The sequence below is a fragment of the Odontesthes bonariensis genome, chromosome 23 (assembly GCF_027942865.1).
Source record: "Odontesthes bonariensis isolate fOdoBon6 chromosome 23, fOdoBon6.hap1, whole genome shotgun sequence".
Classification (NCBI taxonomy): domain Eukaryota; kingdom Metazoa; phylum Chordata; class Actinopteri; order Atheriniformes; family Atherinopsidae; genus Odontesthes; species Odontesthes bonariensis.
In genome coordinates this window covers 32,091,168-32,115,398 of record NC_134528.1, presented here as the reverse complement: position 1 = coordinate 32,115,398, position 24,231 = coordinate 32,091,168, and the positions used below count along the sequence as shown (strand labels likewise).

General features: G+C 44.6%; 1 protein-coding gene across 3 annotated transcripts in view; it reads right to left on the bottom strand.

Annotated features, from left to right (window-relative positions):
• Positions 1-24,231, bottom strand: part of rab3gap1 (RAB3 GTPase activating protein subunit 1) — an 85,729-nt gene that overhangs the window by 41,705 nt on the left and 19,793 nt on the right. For all 3 annotated transcript variants that reach the window (XM_075458395.1, XM_075458396.1, XM_075458397.1), the window contains 3 exons: positions 16,895-17,060; positions 6,250-6,349; positions 5,399-5,480 (listed from right to left, as the gene is read on the bottom strand). In XM_075458395.1, the coding sequence (XP_075314510.1) occupies positions 5,399-5,480; positions 6,250-6,349; positions 16,895-17,060 (348 nt within the window). The remainder of the gene's footprint in view (positions 1-5,398; positions 5,481-6,249; positions 6,350-16,894; positions 17,061-24,231) is intronic.

The following is a 24,231-nucleotide window of genomic DNA, read 5'->3' as shown; positions in this document are numbered from 1 at the left end:
CTTTACCCAAATCAGCAGCTGGGTCTGCAGTTGTTCGGGGAAGGCTCATAAATGACAGAACAGGGACACAGTTTGTAGAAATGATTAGGTTTGAGAACACCCCGTGTTCTGATGTTGATGATCTGTTGAACTCTTTACACATCAAGTCTCTTAAATGTTTTGGATACCATTGCTCCTGTCAAGGTTAGAATGGTTAAAAGTAGGCAAAGGGCGCCATGGAGGAAAGAAGAGTCGGTCAGGGCACAGAAAAGGGAGTGCCGGAGAGCCGAACGGAAATGGCGCAAGTCAAAGCTCCAGGTTCATTATGAGACTTACAAAGAAAAGCTATGTGTGTTCAACCAGACTTTGCGTAGAACAAGGGAGAGTTATTTTTCTGAAATCATCAAAAACTGCAGTAACAACTCTCATGTCCTGTTTGCTACAGTAAACAGATTAACAAACCCTCCAGTTTCACTGCCTTTAGAACTCATTTCTACATCCAAGTGTAATGAGTTTGCAATATTCTTTAATGACAAAGTTCAAGGCATTAAAAATGCAATAATTTCCACAACACAAATAACTACTCTGCAGCCAGCTAGACACCTAGAGCTGACACATTTCACACCTGTTACTGACAAAACAGTCGAAGAGACCATCTGCAGTCTGAGTTCATCAACGTGCTGCCTTGATGAGTTGCCCACTAGATTCCTAAAGTCTGTGCTGAGCAGTTTGTTACCACAACTCGCTCATCTAGTCAACATCTCACTCCAGACTGGAACATTTCCAAAGGCCTTAAAAACTGCTGTCATTAAGCCTCTTCTAAAGAAGAGCAATATTGATGCCACAGTACTGAACAACTACCGGCCCATATCACACCTGCCATTCTTAGGCAAAGTCCTAGAAAAAGTTGTATACCAACAGCTTAGTGACTTTCTCCTGTCTAACAATGTTTTTGATACTTTCCAATCAGGCTTTATGCCCCACCACAGCACTGAGACAGCTCTGATCAAGGTGACAAATGACATCCGCCTGAACACAGATGCAAGTAGAGTCACAGTCTTAGTTCTGCTGGACCTGAGTGCTGCCTTTGACACAGTTGACCATGCGACCTTATTACAGAGGTTAGAAGACTGGGTGGGAATCTCTGATCGTGCTTTAAACTGGTTCAAGTCCTATCTGGAGGACAGGAAATATTTTGTTGAAATTGGTAACTGTGTCTCAGACCAAATGGCTATGACCTGTGGGGTTCCCCAGGGGTCAATCCTGGGACCCGTATTGTTCAATCTGTACATGCTTCCACTAGGCCAGCTAATACGCAGCTATAATGTGTCCTACCACAATTATGCAGATGACACTCAGATCTACGTGTCACTGACGGCAGGAGAACACGGGCCTGTAGATACATTGTGTCTCTGCATCGAACAGATCAGTGTGTGGATGCAAAACAATTTCCTCCAGCTAAACTCAGACAAAACTGAAATCATTGTCTGTGGCCCACAGAAACAAAGAGAAAGTGTTATCAGTCACCTTGAGACTCTTTCTCTAAAACCTAACTATCAAGTTAGAAATCTCGGGGTAATATTGGACTCAGACCTGAACTTTAACAGCCACATTAAATCTGTAACATCAGCAGCTTTTTACCATCTAAAAAACATTGCCAGAATCAAAGGAATAGTGTCTAAACCAGACTTAGAAAGACTGATCCATGCGTTTGTCTCCAGCAGGTTAGACTGCTGTAACGGCCTGCTCACTGGGCTCTAAACGGGCTATAAGACAGCTGCAGTACATCCAGAACGCTGCTGCTCGAGTCCTGACTAGAACCAGGAAATACGACCATATTAGTCCAGTGCTCAGGTCTCTGCACTGGCTTCCTGTCGCTCAGAGAATAGACTTTAAAACAGCTCTGCTTGTGTACAAGTCTCTTCATGGTCCAGCGCCAAAGTACATCTCTGACATGTTAGAGCCATATGAACCAACTCGAGCTCTGAGAACCTCAGGGAGGGGTCTCCTGCTGGTGCCCAGAGTCAGGACTAAACAAGGTGAGGCTGCGTTTCAGTTTTATGCCCCTAAAATCTGGAACAGTCTTCCAGAAGATGTGAGACAGGACTCAACTCTGACAATGTTTAAATCCAGGCTGAAAACAGTTCTATTTAGCTGTCCATATGACACCTGAAAGTATTTTATCTGCACTCTTCACTTTTTAATTACTTAATGATTATTTTAATGGGTTTTAAATTTCTTTCTTTTTTAATTTCTTTCTTTTATTTTTTTTATTCCTTTTTAATGGTTTTATTGCCTTCTTGTGATTTTATGTAGCTGTAAAGCACTTTGAATTGCCCTGTGTATGAATTGTGCTCTATAAATAAAATTGCCTTGCCTTGCCTAAGTGAGTGTCTCAGGCAGCTGAAACCTAGGGAAGGCAAGGAGGAACCATTATGGAAGGATAAGCCTCGGCATGGCATTTTCCACCGACAAATTGAAGAAGTGGCTGATATCGAGAAGTCCTATCATTGGCAAGAAAATGGTGGTCTGAAAGACAATATCCATCCATCATCTGCCGTTTCTCCGGGGATTGGGTCGCAGGGGCAGCAGCTTGAGCAGAGAAGCCCAGACGTCCACTTCCTCCTGCTGGGGGGACCCCGAGGCGTTCCCAGGCCAGCCGAGAGACATTAGCCGCTTTCGGACAAAGAACGGTCCTCCTCGAATTTCGTTCTGATAACTGCCCTTCCCCAGCGGAACTGTTTCAGTCTGCATTTGCACATGAGTCGGGACCAGGTCGGGACTGATGCGGCGCAGCCGTCTGCAAAACCCGCGAAAAGTAAGGTATAAAGTAAGGTATTGCCATAAGTGTATAAATCAAAGCACCTAGGCATGCAGACTGCTTCTACAAACATTTGTGAAAGAATGGGTAGCTCTCAGGAGCTCAGTGAATTGATTGAGGCGCATAGTGCTCAGAGGTCGCCAACTTTCTGCAGAGTCAGTCGCTACAGACCTCCAAACTTAACGTGGCCTTCAGATTAGATCAAGAACAGTGTGTAGAGAGCTTCATGGAATGAGTTTCCATGGCCGAGCAGCTGCATCCAAAGCCATACATCACCAAGTGCAATGCAAATCATCGGATGCAGCGGTGTAAAGCACACCGCCACTGAACTCTAGAGAAGTGGAGACGCGTTCTCTGGAGTGACCAATCACTCTTCTCCATCTGGCAATTGGATGGACGAGTCTGGGTTTGGCGGTTGCCAGGGGAACGGTACTTAAAGGTCCATAAAGACATGGATGAGTGAGTTTGGTGTGGAAGAACCTGACTGGCCTGCACAGAGTCCTGACCTCAACCCGACAGATCACCTTTGGGATGAATAAGGGCAGAGACTGTGAGCCAGGCCTTCTGTCCAACATCAGTGTCTGACCTCACAAATGCGCTTCTGGAAGAATGGTCAGAAATTCCCATAAACACTCCTAAAGCTTGTGGAAAGCTTGGCCAGAACAGTCGAAGCAGTGTATATATATATGTATATATAAAAAGCTCACTACATCACACTACCACAGCAGAACAAAACACATCATAAAAGACCCCTCTCTGTCTGAACTGTTGTAAGACTACAGAGATGCAAAAACACAAACCACCTCATTCAGAGACAGTTTCTTTTCCACAGATGTGGCCACACTTAACCCATTGACGCCGGATGTTGCTTAGCGCAACATTGCCCCTCGCGCCGGTTGTTGCGTAGCGCAACATTGTCCCTAACGCCGGTTGTTGCGTAGCGCAACATTGTTCATTTATCATTATTTTCAAGACGCATGCAGCATGTAATGCACAATAATTGGTTCAAATACACATGAGGTGGGTGTTTTCGATTAGCCTGTTCTGCAATAGTGCGTTTGTAGCTAATTTGACAGCTCGGCTACAATGGCTGCGGTTAACGAGACATACTGTGACAGCGATGGAAGTGATGTGGAGTTGGCGCGGCCACAACATCCAACTCGAAGTGGAGCCCCGTGTCAAAGCAGGAGATGAAATCTTTCATCGGTCTCTGCGTAACTTTTGGAATAATCAAACTACCAACTCGCCGGGAGTACTGGAGGCAGAGCAAGTGGCTGTATCAGACAAATGTAGCCCGAGTGATGGCACGAGATCGTTAAGACATGATGTAATTATTTATTCTTGCGCTGCATTCTGACGACTTCTCATTCTTATTTGAGTGGCGTTGCCCTTATGTCAAAAAAAAGAGAGCCCGGTGCGAATTACTGCAGTATGACAACTATGATGTTTTAGAAGTCGTGTCACTGAAGTTTACAGTATAACTGCACAATGCAAGATATATTGCAGGTTTTTTTTTATCATTCATTATTATTGCTGATATTATAATTATGATTTAGTTATAGTATAGTAACAGTATAGTAATAGTAGTATAATAAATAGCAGCATTGGGTATTATCCTGAATCATAAAGCAAAACTACATGAACCAAATGTCCAACATTGATAAAAAAAAAAAAGTAATACAATCCAGCCAGCGAAAATTTTTTAAATTTTTCTTAGGTGTTTTCAATGAATTGTTTTTAGTTCAAAAAACTCTCAGGCATTGGGGACCTTTTCTAAAAACTGGCTTAGGCATTGAGCAGCCTTTTTTGCAGGTGCTTTAGGCGCCAATGGGTTAAGCAAAACAAAAAATGGCTTCCTTCTCTACCACATTTTATTGCCATTAAATGTCTTGTTTTTGTGTTTTAAGTTGAAAATGCATAATTTATGTAACACTACTTACTGTTGTATTCCCTTGTACAGTGACAATAAAGGTCTTCTGACTCCTAATGTCACAAGGGCAACCACTTATAACAGCACTTTTATATAAAGTGAAGTTGTGCAGAAAATAGCTGGTTGTCACTGATATTACACCGGAGGTTATTAAAATTTTTGTAAATTATTCTGCAATAAATGTGACCCGGGAGAATGTGAATCCTCTAAATGTGTGAATAATGATGTAGTTTACTCTGTGAATGTATTAGTGATTTTACAGAAACATCAGAAGTGATTTAGGCTTTATCTGCATGTTTATCTGCATGCAGAGCAGGTAGCTGAGATATGATCACAGGTGCCCTCTGTACACATGTAGGGACACGCTGTGCCACATGTGAACATGTGTCCTTGCAGCTGTGCATGTATTTGTGTGTTTTCGCAGAACAAAATGAAAATACAGAGCATAGAAAAAAAGAAAAGCAAAAAGATGCTGAGGGCTGACACTGGGTGACTGGCTGAATGCAAATAATACGGTTATAATACTTTTATCAAATAAACGATCTTGTAGTAAATGCGTTGATAGTTACTGTGTTTTACAACACTGTGAGGAATTTTTTATTTTTTTTTTATTGTATTTTACTGTATTTTTTAGAAATGTATCATAATCAATATTACATATTTCTCACCTGATTGGCTCCTCACAGGCTCCGAATGGAAGGTTCCCAAACTCCACTCCTCCCACCTCACCTCCAAGGAGAGTATCAAAGTCTATAAGAAACAACATGCCCAGCCAGCCAAGTGATACATCAGTGATATTGGGACTTTAAAGCAGAACAACTTACATATTTGCTGAGGTACCATATACCAATTGCTTTTATACCAGTTACTACATTGAGCCTGAAGGTATTATAGTAGGCCTATACTTGATACGTTCTTAGCAGAGGGACAATGCAGGTACCAATTCATAAACGGGTGGCATTGTTGTACAATTTAGTAAAATTAAAAATTAACTTCAACTTGAGACAGTTACTTTAATCTTACAAAAAATTACTCTATTACTCATAAAAATGTTTAGAACAGAAATGTTTTCAGCCACATTCAGACATCAGTCTAAACTTGAGTGTGGACACATACTATATACAAAGAGGATTTTTTTTTTTTTTTTAACTGAGGAGTAATACATGCATCTGTAATGATGGGATAGTGGGTCGTTTATCTGGTGTTCTTGATCTCAACCATTAATCATTCTTTGTCCATTTTAGAAACACATTTGAAATAAGGCAGCAGTGGTATAAAAGCAGGAAAGAATAGCTGCTAAAGCACTAGGGTTGTCACATCTTTGGCATACATTTGAAGAATTGTGTGTTTATTTCAAATTTGTTTGATCAAGTTATTTTTGGAAAAATTGACAGCCCTTATATAATCCCAGTGTGTTTTCCATATTATTGTTCATGTACAATATTAAGCAGACAATGACAGCCCATGACACATTTAGTCCATGTGCAACCATGACATCATCTTCTATGTATGTGCCTACCTGGAGGCTGCTGTGGCCAAGAATGCTGCTGCCAATCTTGGAGGATATATGTAAAGCGGATGGCCACATCGACTGGGGGTAGAGGGATCAGGTTACAACCCTAATCAAAGAAAACACAGAACATTGCTAGTGTAGTTTCCAAAGCACATTGGCTTGAATTGGATGGAATCTTTGAAGTGCTTTGAGATGACATTTGTTGTAATTTGGTGCATCTAAATAAAATTTAACTGAAAATTTTTTGTTTTTAGTTGGGCTAAGTGAAAGATGTTTGAACACATTGAAGACAAAAATTATGTCCCCCTGAATCAATTTATTTATTTGTAAGTAGAGTTCTGGAGATGATTGTAGTTATGGAATATTAGCTGGTGAACATGAACAAACAGTCTCATACCTCACTGATTGGTTTCTATGGACCCAACTGGGACAACAGCTCGTTTATAACCAAATTCTTTACATTCTTCCCAAACATTATTAACCACCATATCATTATAGGTGGTCAAACATTCCATACTGAATAAATGATAAAACAAGCATTTTCTCTGACTAAATCAGCAAAGTCTCTGCATATTTCTGCCCATACAGCTCAGGCTCACAGGCCCGTGTACAAATTTCCCTAAACTCAATCATTTTTGTTTTTATCCCATGTACACCATATACATACACCAAAATAGACTCTTTTCTACAAGATGACAAGACTACTACTCCAAAATTAAAGCAACATGATGATGTTTGTGAAACTTAAAACTATGCATTTCTGACTTGTTTTAAAGGTAGGGTAGGAGATCCTGGATTTTGAGTCCAGCGAAGCTGCATTTTGAAAACACACAGGTAAAAAGTCCCAACCCTTTTCTTCACTTTCCCCCCGAAGGCACGCCTCTAGAGTACATGAACGCGCACGAGCACGAAGGTGCACGAGCGCTGTTCTGACAGCAAGCATCGATCGTTGCTGTATTTAGTATTTAGTATTTAGTTTATGCTAACTATACGTTTAATAATGCTAGGTGCTAGCCAAGCTGGCTCTAGTTTAGCTTCCTGCCAAGCTTCGTTCACGGAGCAGGGTACGCGCACAGGGGGAAGGAGGGGGAGGGAGGGGGAGGGAGGAGCAGATTGCAGTTTGATAGACGGCATCAGAATCCAATCATTGTGAACGGTCCGTTCAGTATGATTGGATAGTGTTTTTCCTAGATTGTACGTTCTAGAGGCCACTAAAACTTTTCATATTTGTGTCAAAACTTTTAATTAATTGGTTGCAATGGGGGTGTGAAGAGTATTTCAAGCAATATGTAAAAAAATGTTCCAGAAAAAGATCCCCTACCCTGCCTTTAAAGTACACATTTGCTGTGCATATTTCTGGGCATGAACTGCCCAAGAACACCAGGGGGCTCACCACAGTTCACAACTTTTGTTTTCAGCCCTGCACCACATTGTTTGGCCTCACAGTTGCTTGACACTTTTGTGGGCTTTTAATAGCCTTTGGTCTTTGTGGCCTCTTCAGCATGGCAACAAGTTCATGTGTATGGCTTTGTTTGTTATATTTGCAGGGCTCACACAGAGATGTATTGTTATGACAGTGTTGTTACATCCCACAGCTGTGGGGAGAGCCAAAGAGCAAAAGATGCCAAATTCTGGCTCATCTCAGATGGCATACAGGGCTGAGGTAGAGGAACTGTCCTTCTGGTGCTCAGCAAACAACCTGATTCTGAATGTCCATAAAACAAAATAATTTATCATGAACTTCAGGAAGCTCAGGCAAGACCACACTCCCCCCTTCATAAACAAGAGAGCATGTGCAAACTGTCACCACCTTCAGGTTTCTGGGCACCCATATCTCAGGCAACCTCTCCTGGTTAATAAAGGCTCAGTGTGGGCCGCACTTCCTGCTCAGGAAGAACAACCTGGACAAGAAGCTGCTGCTGGCCTTATATCACTCTTCTGTGGAAGGTGTACTTATATCCTGTCTGGATGTGTGGTACATTGGCTCCACAGCTGAGGACAGGAAGTCTGTGCAGAGGCTCATAAACACCTTACACATAATATATGTAGACGTCTCATGACGTGCTGGAACCAAATCAAGCGTCACCGCCATATCGGGTGGGTCTCCTCACTCTAGACTAGCACCAGAGTCAAATGAACAATCAAACTTGTTTCTTTATTAAAATATAAAATTAATTCCTCCATAGCTTACCATTTGTCTTTCAGCATGAAAGCCCGTATTTTTAATGTGCGACAGCGTCCTGTATCATAACTAAATCTCTGCCGTTTGTAACAAAGCAAACCGTGTGAAAATCCGGTAAATATTCAGGGAGTTAGGATTTTTGTTGTTGGGGATATACACCTTCCTCTGTCGGAATAAATGTAATATGGGGGCATTGGGGACCTATGCAAGCTGGCGGCCACACTGATACATCAGCTCCAATAGGCAGTGTCAGTCTATGAGGCGTCTACGTATATATTATGTCTATGATAAACACTGCCCAAAAATCATATTTTGTATTTGTCATCATTAATATGTGCCCCATTTATATCGTAGTGCTTGTTAATAACAGATGGTGTAATCCTGGACATGACACTACGGAGGAAATGATCTGTACCTGGGACACTGAACTGCTAACTGTGAGTATATGCTTTCTGCTTCGTCCTGCGGACGCTTACTCTACCTGCTCTCTGCTTGCTTTGCTTATTTTATTGATTTTATCGTGATTTTTCCCCTTTTTTCCATGTGAGCCTACCTGCGATAGCTTCTGGACACTTATAAATCTCTGGGATTAAAGTTTTTTACATTTTTTATAGTTCTTTATTTTCAGCGCTCCGTGTGCGTGGCCTACACACAGCTGAAGCCTGATCTACAGTGTTCTACTGTCTGATCATTCCTGTGTTTTCTTTGCGAGTACGATTTCACTGCACACAAATGTCTCAACAGCAGTGATCTCTAAACGGTGTATAACTGAAAACAGTAGTGAGATCTTTAACCAGGTCTTCTCTTTAACACCTGCCCTGTCCGGGGCTTCAGTCAATGAGCTCGTCAGTAGCTTCAGTGCTAAAATGTTAAATGTTATGGATGCTATTGCTCCCATTAAGGTGAAGGTTATCTCTGGAAGGAAGAAGTCTCCATGGCGAAATTCCACACTGGTGAAAAATGGGAAAAGAGAGTGTCGGAAAGCTGAGCGCAGATGGAGAAAAACAAATCTCCAGGTTCATTATAACATCTATAAAGAGAAAGTTCACTCTTATAATTTACAACTGAGGAATGCAAGGAAGTCCTACTTCTCTGACATCATCACCAAAAACAGTCCTAATGCTCGGGCCTTATTTGCTACAGTTGACAGGCTAACAAACCCTCCTGTGTTAGTGGCAACTGAACTTCATTCCACCATGGCCTGCAATGACTTTGCCAAATTCTTCACAGACAAAATCCAAAATGTTAGACAAGCAGTTGGTACATGAGTAGCAGGTTCAGCATATGTACTGTGTCCACAGAAAACCCGTTTAAACACCATGACACAGTTCCAACCCATTAACAGCAAAGACCTGGAGGACATCTTACGTCAGCTGAACTCCTCCTCTTGCTGCTTAGACATCCTGCCAAAAGCTTTTTTCAAAAGGGTCTCAAAGATTTTGGAGTCAGACCTGTTACTGATTGTGAACTTGTCTTTAACGTCAGGTGTGTTTCCAGAGCCACTAAAAACAGCTGGAATCAAACCCCTGCTGAAAAAGGACAATCTTGACAAGACACAAATGAACAACTACAGGCCTATCTCAAATCTCCCATTTTTAAGTAAGATCATTGAAAAAGCGTTTTTCAACAGCTTAATTACTTTTTAACACAAAATAACTGCTATGACACCTTCCAGTCAGGTTTTAGACAGAACCACAGCACTGAGACTGCTCTGACCAAAGTGTTTAATGACATATGTCTGAATACAGACGGTGGAAAAATGTCAGTCTTAGTTTTACTAGATCTCAGCGCTGCATTTGATACAGTTGACCACAATATATTACTGAAACGACTGGAAAACTGGGCGGGTCTTTCCGGAACTGTACTAAACTGGTTCAAAACATACTTGGAGAACAGGAAGTACTTTGTGTCAATAGGTAACTTTACATCTGAGCACACAAGAATCACATGTGGAGTTCCCCAAGGTCACAGAATAGATTTTAAAAGCCTGCTGATGGTTTACAAATCCCAGAACGGTTTAGGCCCAAAATACATCTGTAATATGTTCAGAGAATATAAAGCCAGCAGAGCTCTTAGATCCAAGGACTCAGGTCAGCTGGTCCAGTCCAGAGTCCAGACTAAACATGGAGAAGCAGCATTTAGCTGTTATGCTGCAAACAAGTGGAACAAACTGCCAGTGGAGATTAAACTTTCACCAAATGGAGACATTTTTAAATCCAGGTTAAAGACATTTCTGTTCTCATGTGTCTATGCATGAAATATCTTTTAACTTATCTAGACTGTTGCCTGTTTTTAAATTCATTTAAATGATTTTATTTGTTTCTCTTTATATTCTTTTATGTATTTTTAATGCTTCTTGCACTCCCTGCTGCAATGCTTTTATTTTATGTAAAGCACTTTGAACTGTTTGTACATGAAATGTGCTATACAAATAAATTTGATTTGATTTGATTTGAAGGTTCCATCCTGGGACCTCTTCTGTTTAACATCTACATGCTCCCACTGGCACAGATTATAAAAAACAACAGAATAAACTACCATAGCTATGCAGATGACACGCAGATATATATTACAATGTCACCAGGAGACCGAGGCCCTGTACAGGCTCTTGGTAAATGCATTGAGGAGATTAATGACTGGATGTGCCACAACTTTCTCCAGCTAAACAAAAACAAAACTGAGGTAATTGTCTTTGGAGCCAAAGAGAAACGATTACAGGTCACCACAGAACTTCAATCTATACACCTAGAAACTACCAACCAGGCCAGAAATCTGGGTGTAGTGATGGACTCAGACCTAAATTTGGAAAAACACAATAAGGCAGTAACAAAGTCAGCCTACTATCACCTTAAGAATATATCAAGGTGAAAGGATCTGATGTGTCAGCAGGACCTGGAAAAACTAGTCCATGCATTCATCTTTAGTCGGCTTGATTACTGTAACAGCATCTTTACAGGTCTACCTAAAAAGTCCGTTAGACAACTGGAGCTCATTCAGAACTCTGCTGCTCGAGTCCTCACTAAGACCAAAGAAGTGGAGCACATAAGTCCAGCTCTGAGGTCTTTACACTGGCTGCCAGTCCATCAGAGGATAGACTTTAAAGTTCTGATGCTGGTATATAAAGCTCTGAATGGTCCAGGACCAGAACACATCAGGGACCTCCTGACCCAGTATGAACCTTCCAGACCCCTCAGGTCATCTGGATCCGGTCTTCTATCAGTTCCCAGAGTCAGAACCAGACATGGAGGAGCTGCATTCAGCTTCTATGCTCCACATGTCTGGAACAAACTCCCAGAAAGCCTCAGATCAGCTGGAACACTCAATGGCCCTCATTTATCAAACTTGCGTAAGACGAAAAACATGCGTAGGTCGTGTGTACGTTCTTTTCTGCGCAAAGGTTGGCATTTATCAAATCCATCGTGAGCGCAGGAAAGATGAAATCGCCACGACAGGTCTGAGGCCGGTGTACGCACTTTTCCATTTTGACTTGCGGTGACTGCAACACAGCAGCGTCACTAGTGCGTGCTCAGGAGTCGCAACAAATCCCTAGGTTAAAATTAGACTTATCACTTCAAAGAAGGCCCATGTTTTATTTGACTTCAACATAAATATAAACATAAACGCAAATTAAATAAATAAAAAAATTAAACAACTCCGTAATTGGAAGAGTGATGGCTCATTATTCAACCGCCTATTTAAGAGGTGATTCTAGCGGCGCGGTAATGGCGAAACGATGGCAGATCTGGCTTTGTTAGAGGACCTGAACGTGCGCATCAGGCGCGAGAGAGTGTTCCGGGACCGGCAGAATCTCTTTCGGGAAAATGATGAGTGGCTCATGAGCCGTACAGGAGAGGCGCTTTAACACTGCGCATACGCAAAGACGTAGCTCCGATCAGGCCAGCCACCCTCTCCTCCAAGGCACTCAAATCCAAACCTGGATCGGAGCCCCCCCCCCTCCGTTTGTGACATGCTGCGTCGGAGAGCTGCAAATTTCATATCGGACCACTTCTTCCTGATCTTACTGGAGAAAAAGTAAAACATCGTTCAATTTTAGATTTCATTTAATCTGGAGTTTATCACATTTTATTGACCATCACAGTAGGGGAAAATACATAACTCGTCCGGTCTGCGATTTACATCGCCAACGCTGTTGACAGCCGTCCCAGCTGTCAACGCTGTTGACAGCGTTTCTTTGCCGCCTTTCGTCTATCCATGTCGCAAACTCTAGAGGTGCGGCCTCTCAACCCCCTTTTGTAGAAGGCGTGGTTAGGATCATTACGTTGGATTTCGGCCGCCGGATTTATCAACAGCCGCTCTGTTTTACGATGGGATTGGTGTGGTACGCATGTTCTGTAAATCTCACTTGAGCCTCTGCGTACGACGAGTTCTCCGCTCATATATACGATGCTTTCTACGACGGCTTGATAAATGAGGGCCAGTGTGTTTAAGTCCAGGCTGAAGACACACCTATTTTCAGTTGCGTTTGAATAAAGCTCGAATCTTAATCACATTTTAACTACTGATTTTATATTGTTCTTATTTCTTTATTTTTGTTTCCAATTTAAATCATGGTTTTTATTTCTCTGATTTTATCTATTTTTTTATTTTTCTTATTTTCTTATTTCTTTTTAATGCCTTCTTGTGATTTTATATAGCTGTGAAGCACTTTGAATTGCATTGTGTATGAATTGTGCTCTATAAATAAAATTGCCTTGCCTTGCCTATATTACCGACAAAGAGAGTTCACCTGTATCATTCAGGTAAGGGTTTATATATTACCTGGTGCTGCTGTGATGTCTACAAACACAACATCCCAAAGCATTCATGGCGATTTCTGGAGATTTCAACCAAGTCTTTTTTCATGTACTCTTACAACCTTTCCACAGTTGTCCAACTGCTCCATCAGAGAAAAACTTTTGAAAAATGATTTATTCTTTGCAAATGCAAAACATACATACAGATCCTCTGCCTGTCTTCCATTTGAAACATCAACCATAATGTGGTTCTCCCCACCTCCAACTGTACACCCATTTTTCAGCAGCAACCTGTACGGACACTGAAAACAAAATAGTCTCAGGAAGCTTAAGATGAGCTGCAGGGATGCTTTGAGTCCACAGACTGGACTGGAGATGATATCAATGACAGATTACATTAACTTCTGTGTGGAGACTATTATTCCCACAAGGACTGTAAAGTGCTTCCCAAAAACATAACCTGAAAATGCTCCTGTATATCAAAAAGAGAGATTGGAGGAAGGGAGACGGAGAGTTATTGAGGACAGTTCAAAAACTGTTAAAAAATAAGATAACAGAGAACAAGATGATGTACAGAAAAAGCAAGCTCCGGCAGACAACGTGAGAAAAAGATCACAGGCTTTAAGGTGAAAAAGCATCAGACTGATGGAACTGTGGACAGAGCTGAACATGTATTTCAGTGGGTTCCATTCAAATCAACACTCGGTATGCTCCTCACCCGTCTCCCTACGACACCTCCATGTCACCATCCACCTCACCCCCCAGCTTGTCTGTCGAGGGCAGATCAATGCATCATTAGCAGGCTTGTGTAGAACTTAACAATCTTTTGAAGAGATCCATTTAATCTCAATCAGGTGTGTTAAAGCAGGGAAACATCTTAAACCACCAGAACAGCGGCCCCCAAGGACCGGATTTGGGTATCCCTGCTACAGAAAATCCAGGTGGATGCCTCCACAACCGCCTGGATTGTTGACTTCCTGACAAACAGAGCACAGTGTGTGAGGCTGAAGGGTTGTGTGTCTGAGAAGGTGGTCCGCAGCACAGCAGCACCACAGGGGACTGTACTCTCACTGTTTCTCTGCACTCTGTACACCTCAGACTTCCAGTAGGACTCAAGAGTCCTGCCATCTCCAGAAATGCTCTGATGACTCTGCAGCTGGTGGATGTATCAGTGATGGACAAGAGGCTGGGTACAGGGAACTGGTTCACCACTTAGTGGCAATCACCTCATTATGAATGTAAAACAAGACAAAATAGATGACTCTGGATTTTAAGATGAGCAGGAATAAGCCAAACACTGTCTCCATCCTAGAAGAGGAGGTGAAGGTGATTAAGGAAAACAGATACCTGGGGGTTTACCTGGACAGCAGACTGGACTGAAAATGCAACCAATGATGGATTTGATGGTTGTTTATAACTGCTCTGCTCGGACTCATGGGAGACGTGCTTGTTTCCTGCCGTTTCCATAGCGATAGCGGTGCGCTAGAGAAATTTCTATCATCATTTTTTTCAGCGTGAGAAATGCAATGTGTGGCAGGAGTGTGTGAAAAAAAACTGAAAAGCGTGACTGTCACGTTCAATGCGTGAGGCTTGAGAGCCCTGCGTTACCCGGGACTTTGGAGACGGAAGACGCTGTGCCACAAGCCCTAGTATTGTCCTTTTTAGTGAAATAGAACCAAACATTGGGCAGGTGGATTAACAATTCCACGGAATCGAACTATATTACGATATTGTATTAGTATTACGATATCTATATCACGATAGATATTACGATATTCCGTCTCGATTCCCATCCCTATGGAGGACACGGACTATCCAGACACGAGCTCAGCGTAGAGCAGAGGGACTCCGCGGCTTTTTAACCTCAAGGGAGGAGAATGTCCTGGAGGTCGGAAGAGCGGAGGCAACAAGGAAGAAGAAGTGGGTAGGTGACAGATTGCAGAGGTTCCGGCGGAAGGAAACCATAGGGGTGGAAGTAGTGGGGCTTCCTGGGAGACTCACTCTGAAGTTGATAAAATAGGGGTCAGAAAAGTGCAGAGGTGTGACAGAGAGGACCTCTGTGGCACAGTTTATTGGGAAAATGAGATCTCGCTCTTTGTAGCTTTGTAATTTGGAAGACTGCGGACCAGTTGTAGCTCAAACAAGTGTATTAATCTCAAAAAATCTGAAGAGTTAGGACTGTCAAGGTGGATATTCATATCACCAAGGACCATTATGGGAGAGTCATTCTCAGGGATGGAAGAGAGCAAGGTGTCTAATTCATCTAGAAAGTCACTGAGTTGTCCTGGTGGGCGATATACGACAACCATGTAGATTTTGACCGGTGCAGTTACCAAGTTGGCATAGTATTTAAAGGTGTCGTATTTAGCTATGGGATGCAGCACTCTTGAAATTGCTAAGATATTAGGGCGTGATCACAGAACCATCAAACGTTTTGTTGCAAACAGTCAAAAGGGTCGCAAGAAACATATTGAGAAAAAAAGATGCAAATTAACTGCCATGGATTTGAGAAGACCTGCGTGAAGCTACCAGGAACCCATTATCTTCCAGTACTGTGATATTCCATAACTGCAACCTACCTGGAGTACCCAGAAGTACTAGATGTTCAGTGCTCAGAGACGTGGCCATGGTAAGGAAGGCTGAAACCCGACCACCACTGAACAAGACACATAAGTTGAAGCGTCAAGACTTGGCCAAGAAATTTCTGAAGACAGATTTTTCAAATGTTTTATGGACTGATGAAATGAGAGTGACTCTTGACGGACTAGATGGATGGGCCCGTGGCTGGATCAGTAACGGGCACAGAGTTCCCTCAAAAGTGAGCTCAGGTGCACCTTTCCACTGATCATCCCTCAGAAGTTATAACCTGGTTGCAGTCCATCTGTGGTAAATTCAGTTGATTGGCCACGATTTGGAAAAGCACATATTTTTCCATAAAAAGGTTGACAGTGCATGTCAGAGCACAAACCAAGACATGAAGTCCAAGAAACTGTCTGTAGACCTCTGAGACAGAATTGTATCGAGGCACAGATCTGGGGAAGGCTACAGAAAAACATGCTGCAGCATTGTGAAGATCCCAATGAGCACAGTGGCCTCCATCATCTGGAAATGGAAGAAGTTTAGAACCACCAGGACTCTTCCTCCAGCTGGCCGCCCGTCCACCCTGAGTGATCGGGGTCACCTCCCTGACTGAGGGTCTGTTGCACTGGTATTATCACTGATGTGGTGGAGCTGTGCTCAGCCTATAAGTGCTTCTTCAAACGCCCTGGCAAAACACATGTTTCACCAGCTCCTTTTCACCCACAAATCCAAAGAAGAACACTGTCATCGCTGCTGGCTTACTAGCTCTGTGAGCTGCATAAGTGAACTTATGTGTGCAGAACTGACTGCTGAGAAGCAGAAGGGAGACAGAGTGCATCCAGAATTTTCTTCAAAAGAAACTGACTGGTACAGTAAAACGAGTAACATTTGTAGTTACTGCAAAAAAGTAATATGAGTGCTCTAAACACATTACTTTGTGATTATGTTTCGCATTACCAAAATTTATGCCAGCACAATATAAGGATTTGTGTATTTGATGTCCCATCATAGGCATTAATTACCCCCTTAACAAACTGCCTTTAATATCACACAGTCACTTAGCAGTTCAGCCACATACAATAATTGGTTTTCACCTTGTTTTACTTAGTAATGTACTTTGTTCCATGGCACTCACCAGCTTTGATTTGAAGATATCAAGAAGGCCAGACAAGTGGTTGTATTGGCTTGGCACTTTGCGGAGTTGGACAATCTCAAAGTCAGTACGCACACCTGGTCCTTGGCACTCTCCAGCATATATCCGTCTCCACTTCTGTTGGATCTGCACAAACATGGGAACCTGACTGAATGTACAGAAGAAAAAAGGAGCAGACATTAGTACAGGGTGTTCACTAAACTTCTTGTATACCAGATTAAATCTATCTCATCCAGCTGATTTTCTCTAAAGTTACACTACACCATCTGAATAACAGTATGTAGAATCATACTGTAGTTCTCCACATAAGACATATTGATTAACCTATATTTGGAGAAGAGTTTTTCAACTTTTATGTCATTGCACTTGACACTGATATCCAAGCTTTATGAAAGAAGGTTTGAAATTATTAAACAAAATCCCAATACAATGTTTTTCGTTGTCACAATTCCCCCAGAACCAAAAAAATCATGGACCAGATACATAAACTATGAACACATAGAACAATCTTCTGTACACCAGTTGTCATGCATATGTGAGAATATGTGAAATAAAAAAGGTGTAAAAATGCGCAGACCGTTCCCCAAACATGAATCAAAAAGATCACAGGCTTTAAGGTGAAAGAGGATCAGACTGATTGAAGTGTGGACAGAGACCAATGAGCTGAACATGTATTTCAATACAGTCAGCTCAGATCAACACTCAGCATGCTCCTTTCCTGTCTCCAGCAACACAGACCTCTCTGTCACACCTCCATAATGTCACCCTTAGTCACAGATCTTAATACAGACTCACCAACATCTCCCCGACATCAGGACTCAGTGAGACCTCCTCTGCCTCCCCCTCCTGCCTCTTGGTCTCCAGCAGTCAGGTGAGGAGGCAGCTGGAGAGACTGAACCAGAACAAGGCTGCAGGTCCAGATGATGTCAGCCCCAGGATGCTAAAGGCCTGTGAGAAACTGCTATGTGGGATTCTACAGCACCCCTTTGCTCAAGGGCACCTCGGCCGTGACAAGGAGGCGGACTGACACCCCTCCAGCTGTCAGTTTCACCAATCATTTTGAGTGGCGAGAGTGGGAATCGAACCGCCAACCTTCCGGTTGTTGAACGACCCACTCTAACCACTGACTCTGACCACCACGGTCGCCATAGTTCCATTAACATGTGAACTTTGCAACTCGGGAGCGAAGACCCTGGAAAAAGTCTACACAAACATCAAGGAGGCATTCAGGGCAGCCTCCCCGTCCCCACTTTGGCTCCTCGGATCACTCTTCTGTTCCAGCATACAGGCCCCTTAGGCCGTAAGGTGAACCCCGTTTTCGTTTCATCTTGCTCCGACGTCTGGCAACTACAGGATCTCTACTTCATAAAAAAGCAGGAGGTATGTCAAGTTTACAGTAAAAAGTTTGTCGCAAAAATTCCTGCCCGTTTTTTTTGCCGAGACATTTATTGCAGAACTAGCTTCTACAGGGCGTAATCATTTTTGACCAGGGAGTAGTGGCACGGCTCGACACGTGATCGTGCTAAACCAATAGAGTCGCAGATTTATGACAACAAACCGGCAACATGGCTGCCTCCGTGGTTTCATTCAAAGTTACCGATATAGAGGAATTCTCCAAAAAGTCTACTAAAATCGACCAAATTGATCCTAAAACGTGCTTTATACATAGCGGTCCCCACAAAGAATAATGAGGCAAGTGGGCGGCCTAGTTATTTTTTTTATGCAAGTCATTTTTATCAATAAAAGATAATCAACTGAGTTTTAGTAATGAAAAGGACCATGAAATCATTCTTTCGTTCGTTCATTTATTCACTCACAACTATATACAACACATCCAAACCACAAAAAAGATAGAAAATATATTTACAAATTTCCAATATGCAAAACAGAATAGTAAAGCTATTCTATGACGAGCTATTCTTCACAGTCAGAGTCAGGACTGTGATCGTCTTTGTCCTCAATTTCTTTTGTGTTTAAACAGTTGGTGCATCAGTCTGTGCAACAAAGTCCAGCTGCCACACAGGAACATCTGCCTGTCTCACAGGAACATCTGCCTGTCTCACAGGAACATCTGCCTGTCTCACAGGAACATCTGCCTGCCACACAGGAACATCTGCCTGTCTCACAGGAACATCTGCCTGCCTCACAGGAACATCTGCCTGTCTCACAGGAACATCTGCCTGCCACACAGGAACATCTGCCTGCCAAACAGGAACATCTGCCTGTCTAACAGGAACATCTGCCTACCTGTCTCACAGGAACATCTGCCTGTCTCACAGGAACATCTGCCTGTCTCACAGGAACATCTGCCTGCCACACAGGAACATCTGCCTACCTGTCTCACAGGAACATCTGCCTACCTGTCTCACAGGAACATCTGCCTGTCTCACAGGAACATCTGCCTGTCTAACAGGAACATCTGCCTGTCTCACAGGAACATCTGCCTGCCACACAGGAACATCTGCCTGCCACACAGGAACATCTGCCTGTCTAACAGGAACATCTGCCTGTCTCACAGGAACATCTGCCTGCCACACAGGAACATCTGCCTGTCTCACAGGAACATCTGCCTGTCTCACAGGAACATCTGCCTGTCTCACAGGAACATCTGCCTGCCACACAGGAACATCTGCCTGCCACACAGGAACATCTGCCTGTCTCACAGGAACATCTGCCTGTCTAACAGGAACATCTGCCTGCCACACAGGAACATCTGCCTGTCTCACAGGAACATCTGCCTGTCTCACAGGAACATCTGCCTGTCTCACAGGAACATCTGCCTGTCTCACAGGAACATCTGCCTGCCACACAGGAACATCTGCCTGTCTAACAGGAACATCTGCCTGCCACACAGGAACATCTGCCTGTCTAACAGGAACATCTGCCTGCCACACAGGAACATCTGCCTGTCTAACAGGAACATCTGCCTGTCTAACAGGAACATCTGCCTGCCACACAGGAACATCTGCCTGTCTCACAGGAACATCTGCCTGCCACACAGGAACATCTGCCTGTCTCACAGGAACATCTGCCTGTCTAACAGGAACATCTGCCTGTCTAACAGGAACATCTGCCTGTCTCACAGGAACATCTGCCTGTCTCACAGGAACATCTGCCTGCCACACAGGAACATCTGCCTACCTGTCTCACAGGAACATCTGCCTGTCTAACAGGAACATCTGCCTGCCACACAGGAACATCTGCCTGTCTAACAGGAACATCTGCCTGTCTCACAGGAACATCTGCCTGTCACACAGGAACATCTGTCTGCCACACAGGAACATCTGCCTGCCACACAGGAACATCTGCCTGTCTAACAGGAACATCTGCCTGTCTAACAGGAACATCTGCCTGTCTAACAGGAACATCGGCCTGTCTCACAGGAACATCTGCCTGTCTAACAGGAACATCTGCCTGCCACACAGGAACATCTGCCTGTCTAACAGGAACATCTGCCTGTCTAAGAGGAACATCTGCCTGCCACACAGGAACATCTGCCTGTCTCACAGGAACATCTGCCTGCCACACAGGAACATCTGCCATCTAACAGGAACATCTGCCTGTCTAACAGGAACATCTGCCTGTCTAACAGGAACATCGGCCTGTCTAACAGGAACATCTGCCTGCCACACAGGAACATCTGCCTGTCTAACAGGAACATCTGCCTGCCACACAGGAACATCTGCCTGTCTCACAGAAACATCTGCCTGCCACACAGGAACATCTGCCTGCCAAACAGGAACATCTGCCTGTCTAACAGGAACATCTGCCTACCTGTCTCACAGGAACATCTGCCTGTCTCACAGGAACATCTGCCTGTCTCACAGGAACATCTGCCTGCCTCACAGGAACATCTGCCTGTCTCACAGGAACATCTGCCTGTCTCACAGGAACATCTGCCTGTCTAACAGGAACATCTGCCTGTCTCACAGGAACATCTGCCTGCCACACAGGAACATCTGCCTGTCTCACAGGAACATCTGCCTGCCTCACAGGAACATCTGCCTGTCTCACAGGAACATCTGCCTGCCACACAGGAACATCTGCCTGCCAAACAGGAACATCTGCCTGTCTAACAGGAACATCTGCCTACCTGTCTCACAGGAACATCTGCCTGTCTCACAGGAACATCTGCCTGTCTCACAGGAACATCTGCCTGTCTCACAGGAACATCTGCCTACCTGTCTCACAGGAACATCTGCCTACCTGTCTCACAGGAACATCTGCCTGTCTCACAGGAACATCTGCCTGTCTCACAGGAACATCTGCCTGTCTCACAGGAACATCTGCCTGTCTAACAGGAACATCTGCCTGTCTCACAGGAACATCTGCCTGCCACACAGGAACATCTGCCTGCCACACAGGAACATCTGCCTGTCTAACAGGAACATCTGCCTGTCTAACAGGAACATCTGCCTGCCACGCAGGAACATCTGCCTGCCACACAGGAACATCTGCCTGTCTCACAGGAACATCTGCCTGCCACACAGGAACATCTGCCTGTCTCACAGGAACATCTGCCTGTCTCACAGGAACATCTGCCTGCCACACAGGAACATCTGCCTGTCTCACAGGAACATCTGCCTGTCTCACAGGAACATCTGCCTGTCTCACAGGAACATCTGCCTGCCACACAGGAACATCTGCCTGCCACACAGGAACATCTGCCTGTCTAACAGGAACATCTGCCTGCCACACAGGAACATCTGCCTGTCTCACAGGAACATCTGCCTGTCTCACAGGAACATCTGCCTGTCTCACAGGAACATCTGCCTGTCTCACAGGAACATCTGCCTGCCACACAGGAACATCTGCCTGTCTAACAGGAACATCTGCCTGCCACACAGGAACATCTGCCTGCCACACAGGAACATCTGCCTGTCTAACAGGAACATCTGCCTGTCTAACAGGAACATCTGCCTGCCACACAGGAACATCTGCCTGTCTCACAGGAACATCTGCCTGCCACACAGGAACATCTGCCTGTCTCACAGGAACATCTGCCTGTCTAACAGGAACATCTGCCTGTCTAACAGGAACATCTGCCTGTCTCACAGGAACATCTGCCTGTCTCACAGGAACATCTGCCTGTCTCACAGGAACATCTGCCTGCCACACAGGAACATCTGCCTACCTGTCTCACAGGAACATCTGCCTGCCACACAGGAACATCTGCCTGTCTAACAGGAACATCTGCCTGTCTCACAGGAACATCTGCCTGCCACACAGGAACATCTGTCTGCCACACAGGAACATCTGCCTGCCACACAGGAACATCTGCCTGTCTAACAGGAACATCTGCCTGTCTAACAGGAACATCGGCCTGTCTCACAGGAACATCTGCCTGTCTAACAGGAACATCTGCCTGTCTAACAGGAACATCTGCCTGTCTAACAGGAACATCTGCCTGCCACACAGGAACATCTGCCTGTCTAACAGGAACATCTGCCTGTCTAAGAGGAACATCTGCCTGCCACACAGGAACATCTGCCTGTCTCACAGGAACATCTGCCTGCCACACAGGAACATCTGCCTGTCTAACAGGAACATCTGCCTGTCTAACAGGAACATCTGCCTGTCTAACAGGAACATCGGCCTGTCTAACAGGAACATGTGCCTGCCACACAGGAACATCTGCCTGTCTAACAGGAACATCTGCCTGTCTAACAGGAACATGTGCCTGCCACACAGGAACATCTGCCTGTCTAACAGGAACATCTGCCTGCCACACAGGAACATCTGCCTGTCTCACAGGAACATCGGCCTGTCTCACAGGAACATCTGCCTGCCACACAGGAACATCTGCCTGTCTAACAGGAACATCTGCCTGTCTCACAGGAACATCTGCCTGCCACACAGGAACATCTGCCTGTCTAACAGGATCATCTGCCTGCCACACAGGAACATCTGCCTGTATCACAGGAACATCTGCCTGTCTCACAGGAACATCTGCCTGCCACACAGGAACATCTGCCTGTCTAACAGGAACATCTGCCTACCTGTCTCACAGGAACATCTGCCTGTCTCACAGGAACATCTGCCTGCCACACAGGAACATCTGCCTACCTGTCTCACAGGAACATCTGCCTGTCTCACAGGAACATCTGCCTGTCTCACAGGAACATCTGCCTGTCTAACAGGAACATCTGCCTGTCTAACAGGAACATCTGCCTGTCTCACAGGAACATCTGCCTGTCTCACAGGAACATCTGCCTGTCTCACAGGAACATCTGCCTGCCACACAGGAACATCTGCCTGTCTAACAGGAACATCTGCCTGTCTAACAGGAACATCTGCCTGTCTAACAGGAACATCTGCCTGCCACACAGGAACATCTGCCTGTCTCACAGGAACATCTGCCTGCCACACAGGAACATCTGCCTGTCTCACAGGAACATCTGCCTGTCTCACAGGAACATCTGCCTGCCAAACAGGAACATCTGCCTGTCTCACAGGAACATCTGCCTGTCTCACAGGAACATCTGCCTGCCACACAGGAACATCTGCCTGCCACACAGGAACATCTGCCTGTCTCACAGGAACATCTGCCTGTCTAACAGGAACATCTGCCTGTCTAACAGGAACATCTGCCTGCCTCACAGGAACATCTGCCTGTCTCACAGGAACATCTGCCTGCCACACAGGAACATCTGCCTGTCTAACAAGAACATCTGCCTGTCACACAGGAACATCTGCCTGTCTAACAGGAACATCTGCCTGCCACACAGGAACATCTGCCTGTCTAACAGGAACATCTGCCTGTCTAACAGGAACATCTGCCTGCCACACAGGAACATCTGCCTGTCTCACAGGAACATCTGCCTGTCTAACAGGAACATCTGCCTGTCTAACAGGAACATCTGCCTGTCTCACAGGAACATCTGCCTGTCTCACAGGAACATCTGCCTGCCACACAGGAACATCTGCCTACCTGTCTCACAGGAACATCTGCCTGTCTAACAGGAACATCTGCCTGCCACACAGGAACATCTGCCTGTCTAACAGGAACATCTGCCTGCCACACAGGAACATCTGCCTGTCTAACAGGAACATCTGCCTGCCACACAGGAACATCTGCCTGTCTCACAGGAACATCTGCCTGCCACACAGGAACATCTGCCTGTCTCACAGGAACATCTGCCTGTCTAACAGGAACATCTGCCTGTCTAACAGGAACATCTGCCTGTCTCACAGGAACATCTGCCTGTCTCACAGGAACATCTGCCTGCCACACAGGAACATCTGCCTACCTGTCTCACAGGAACATCTGCCTGTCTAACAGGAACATCTGCCTGCCACACAGGAACATCTGCCTGTCT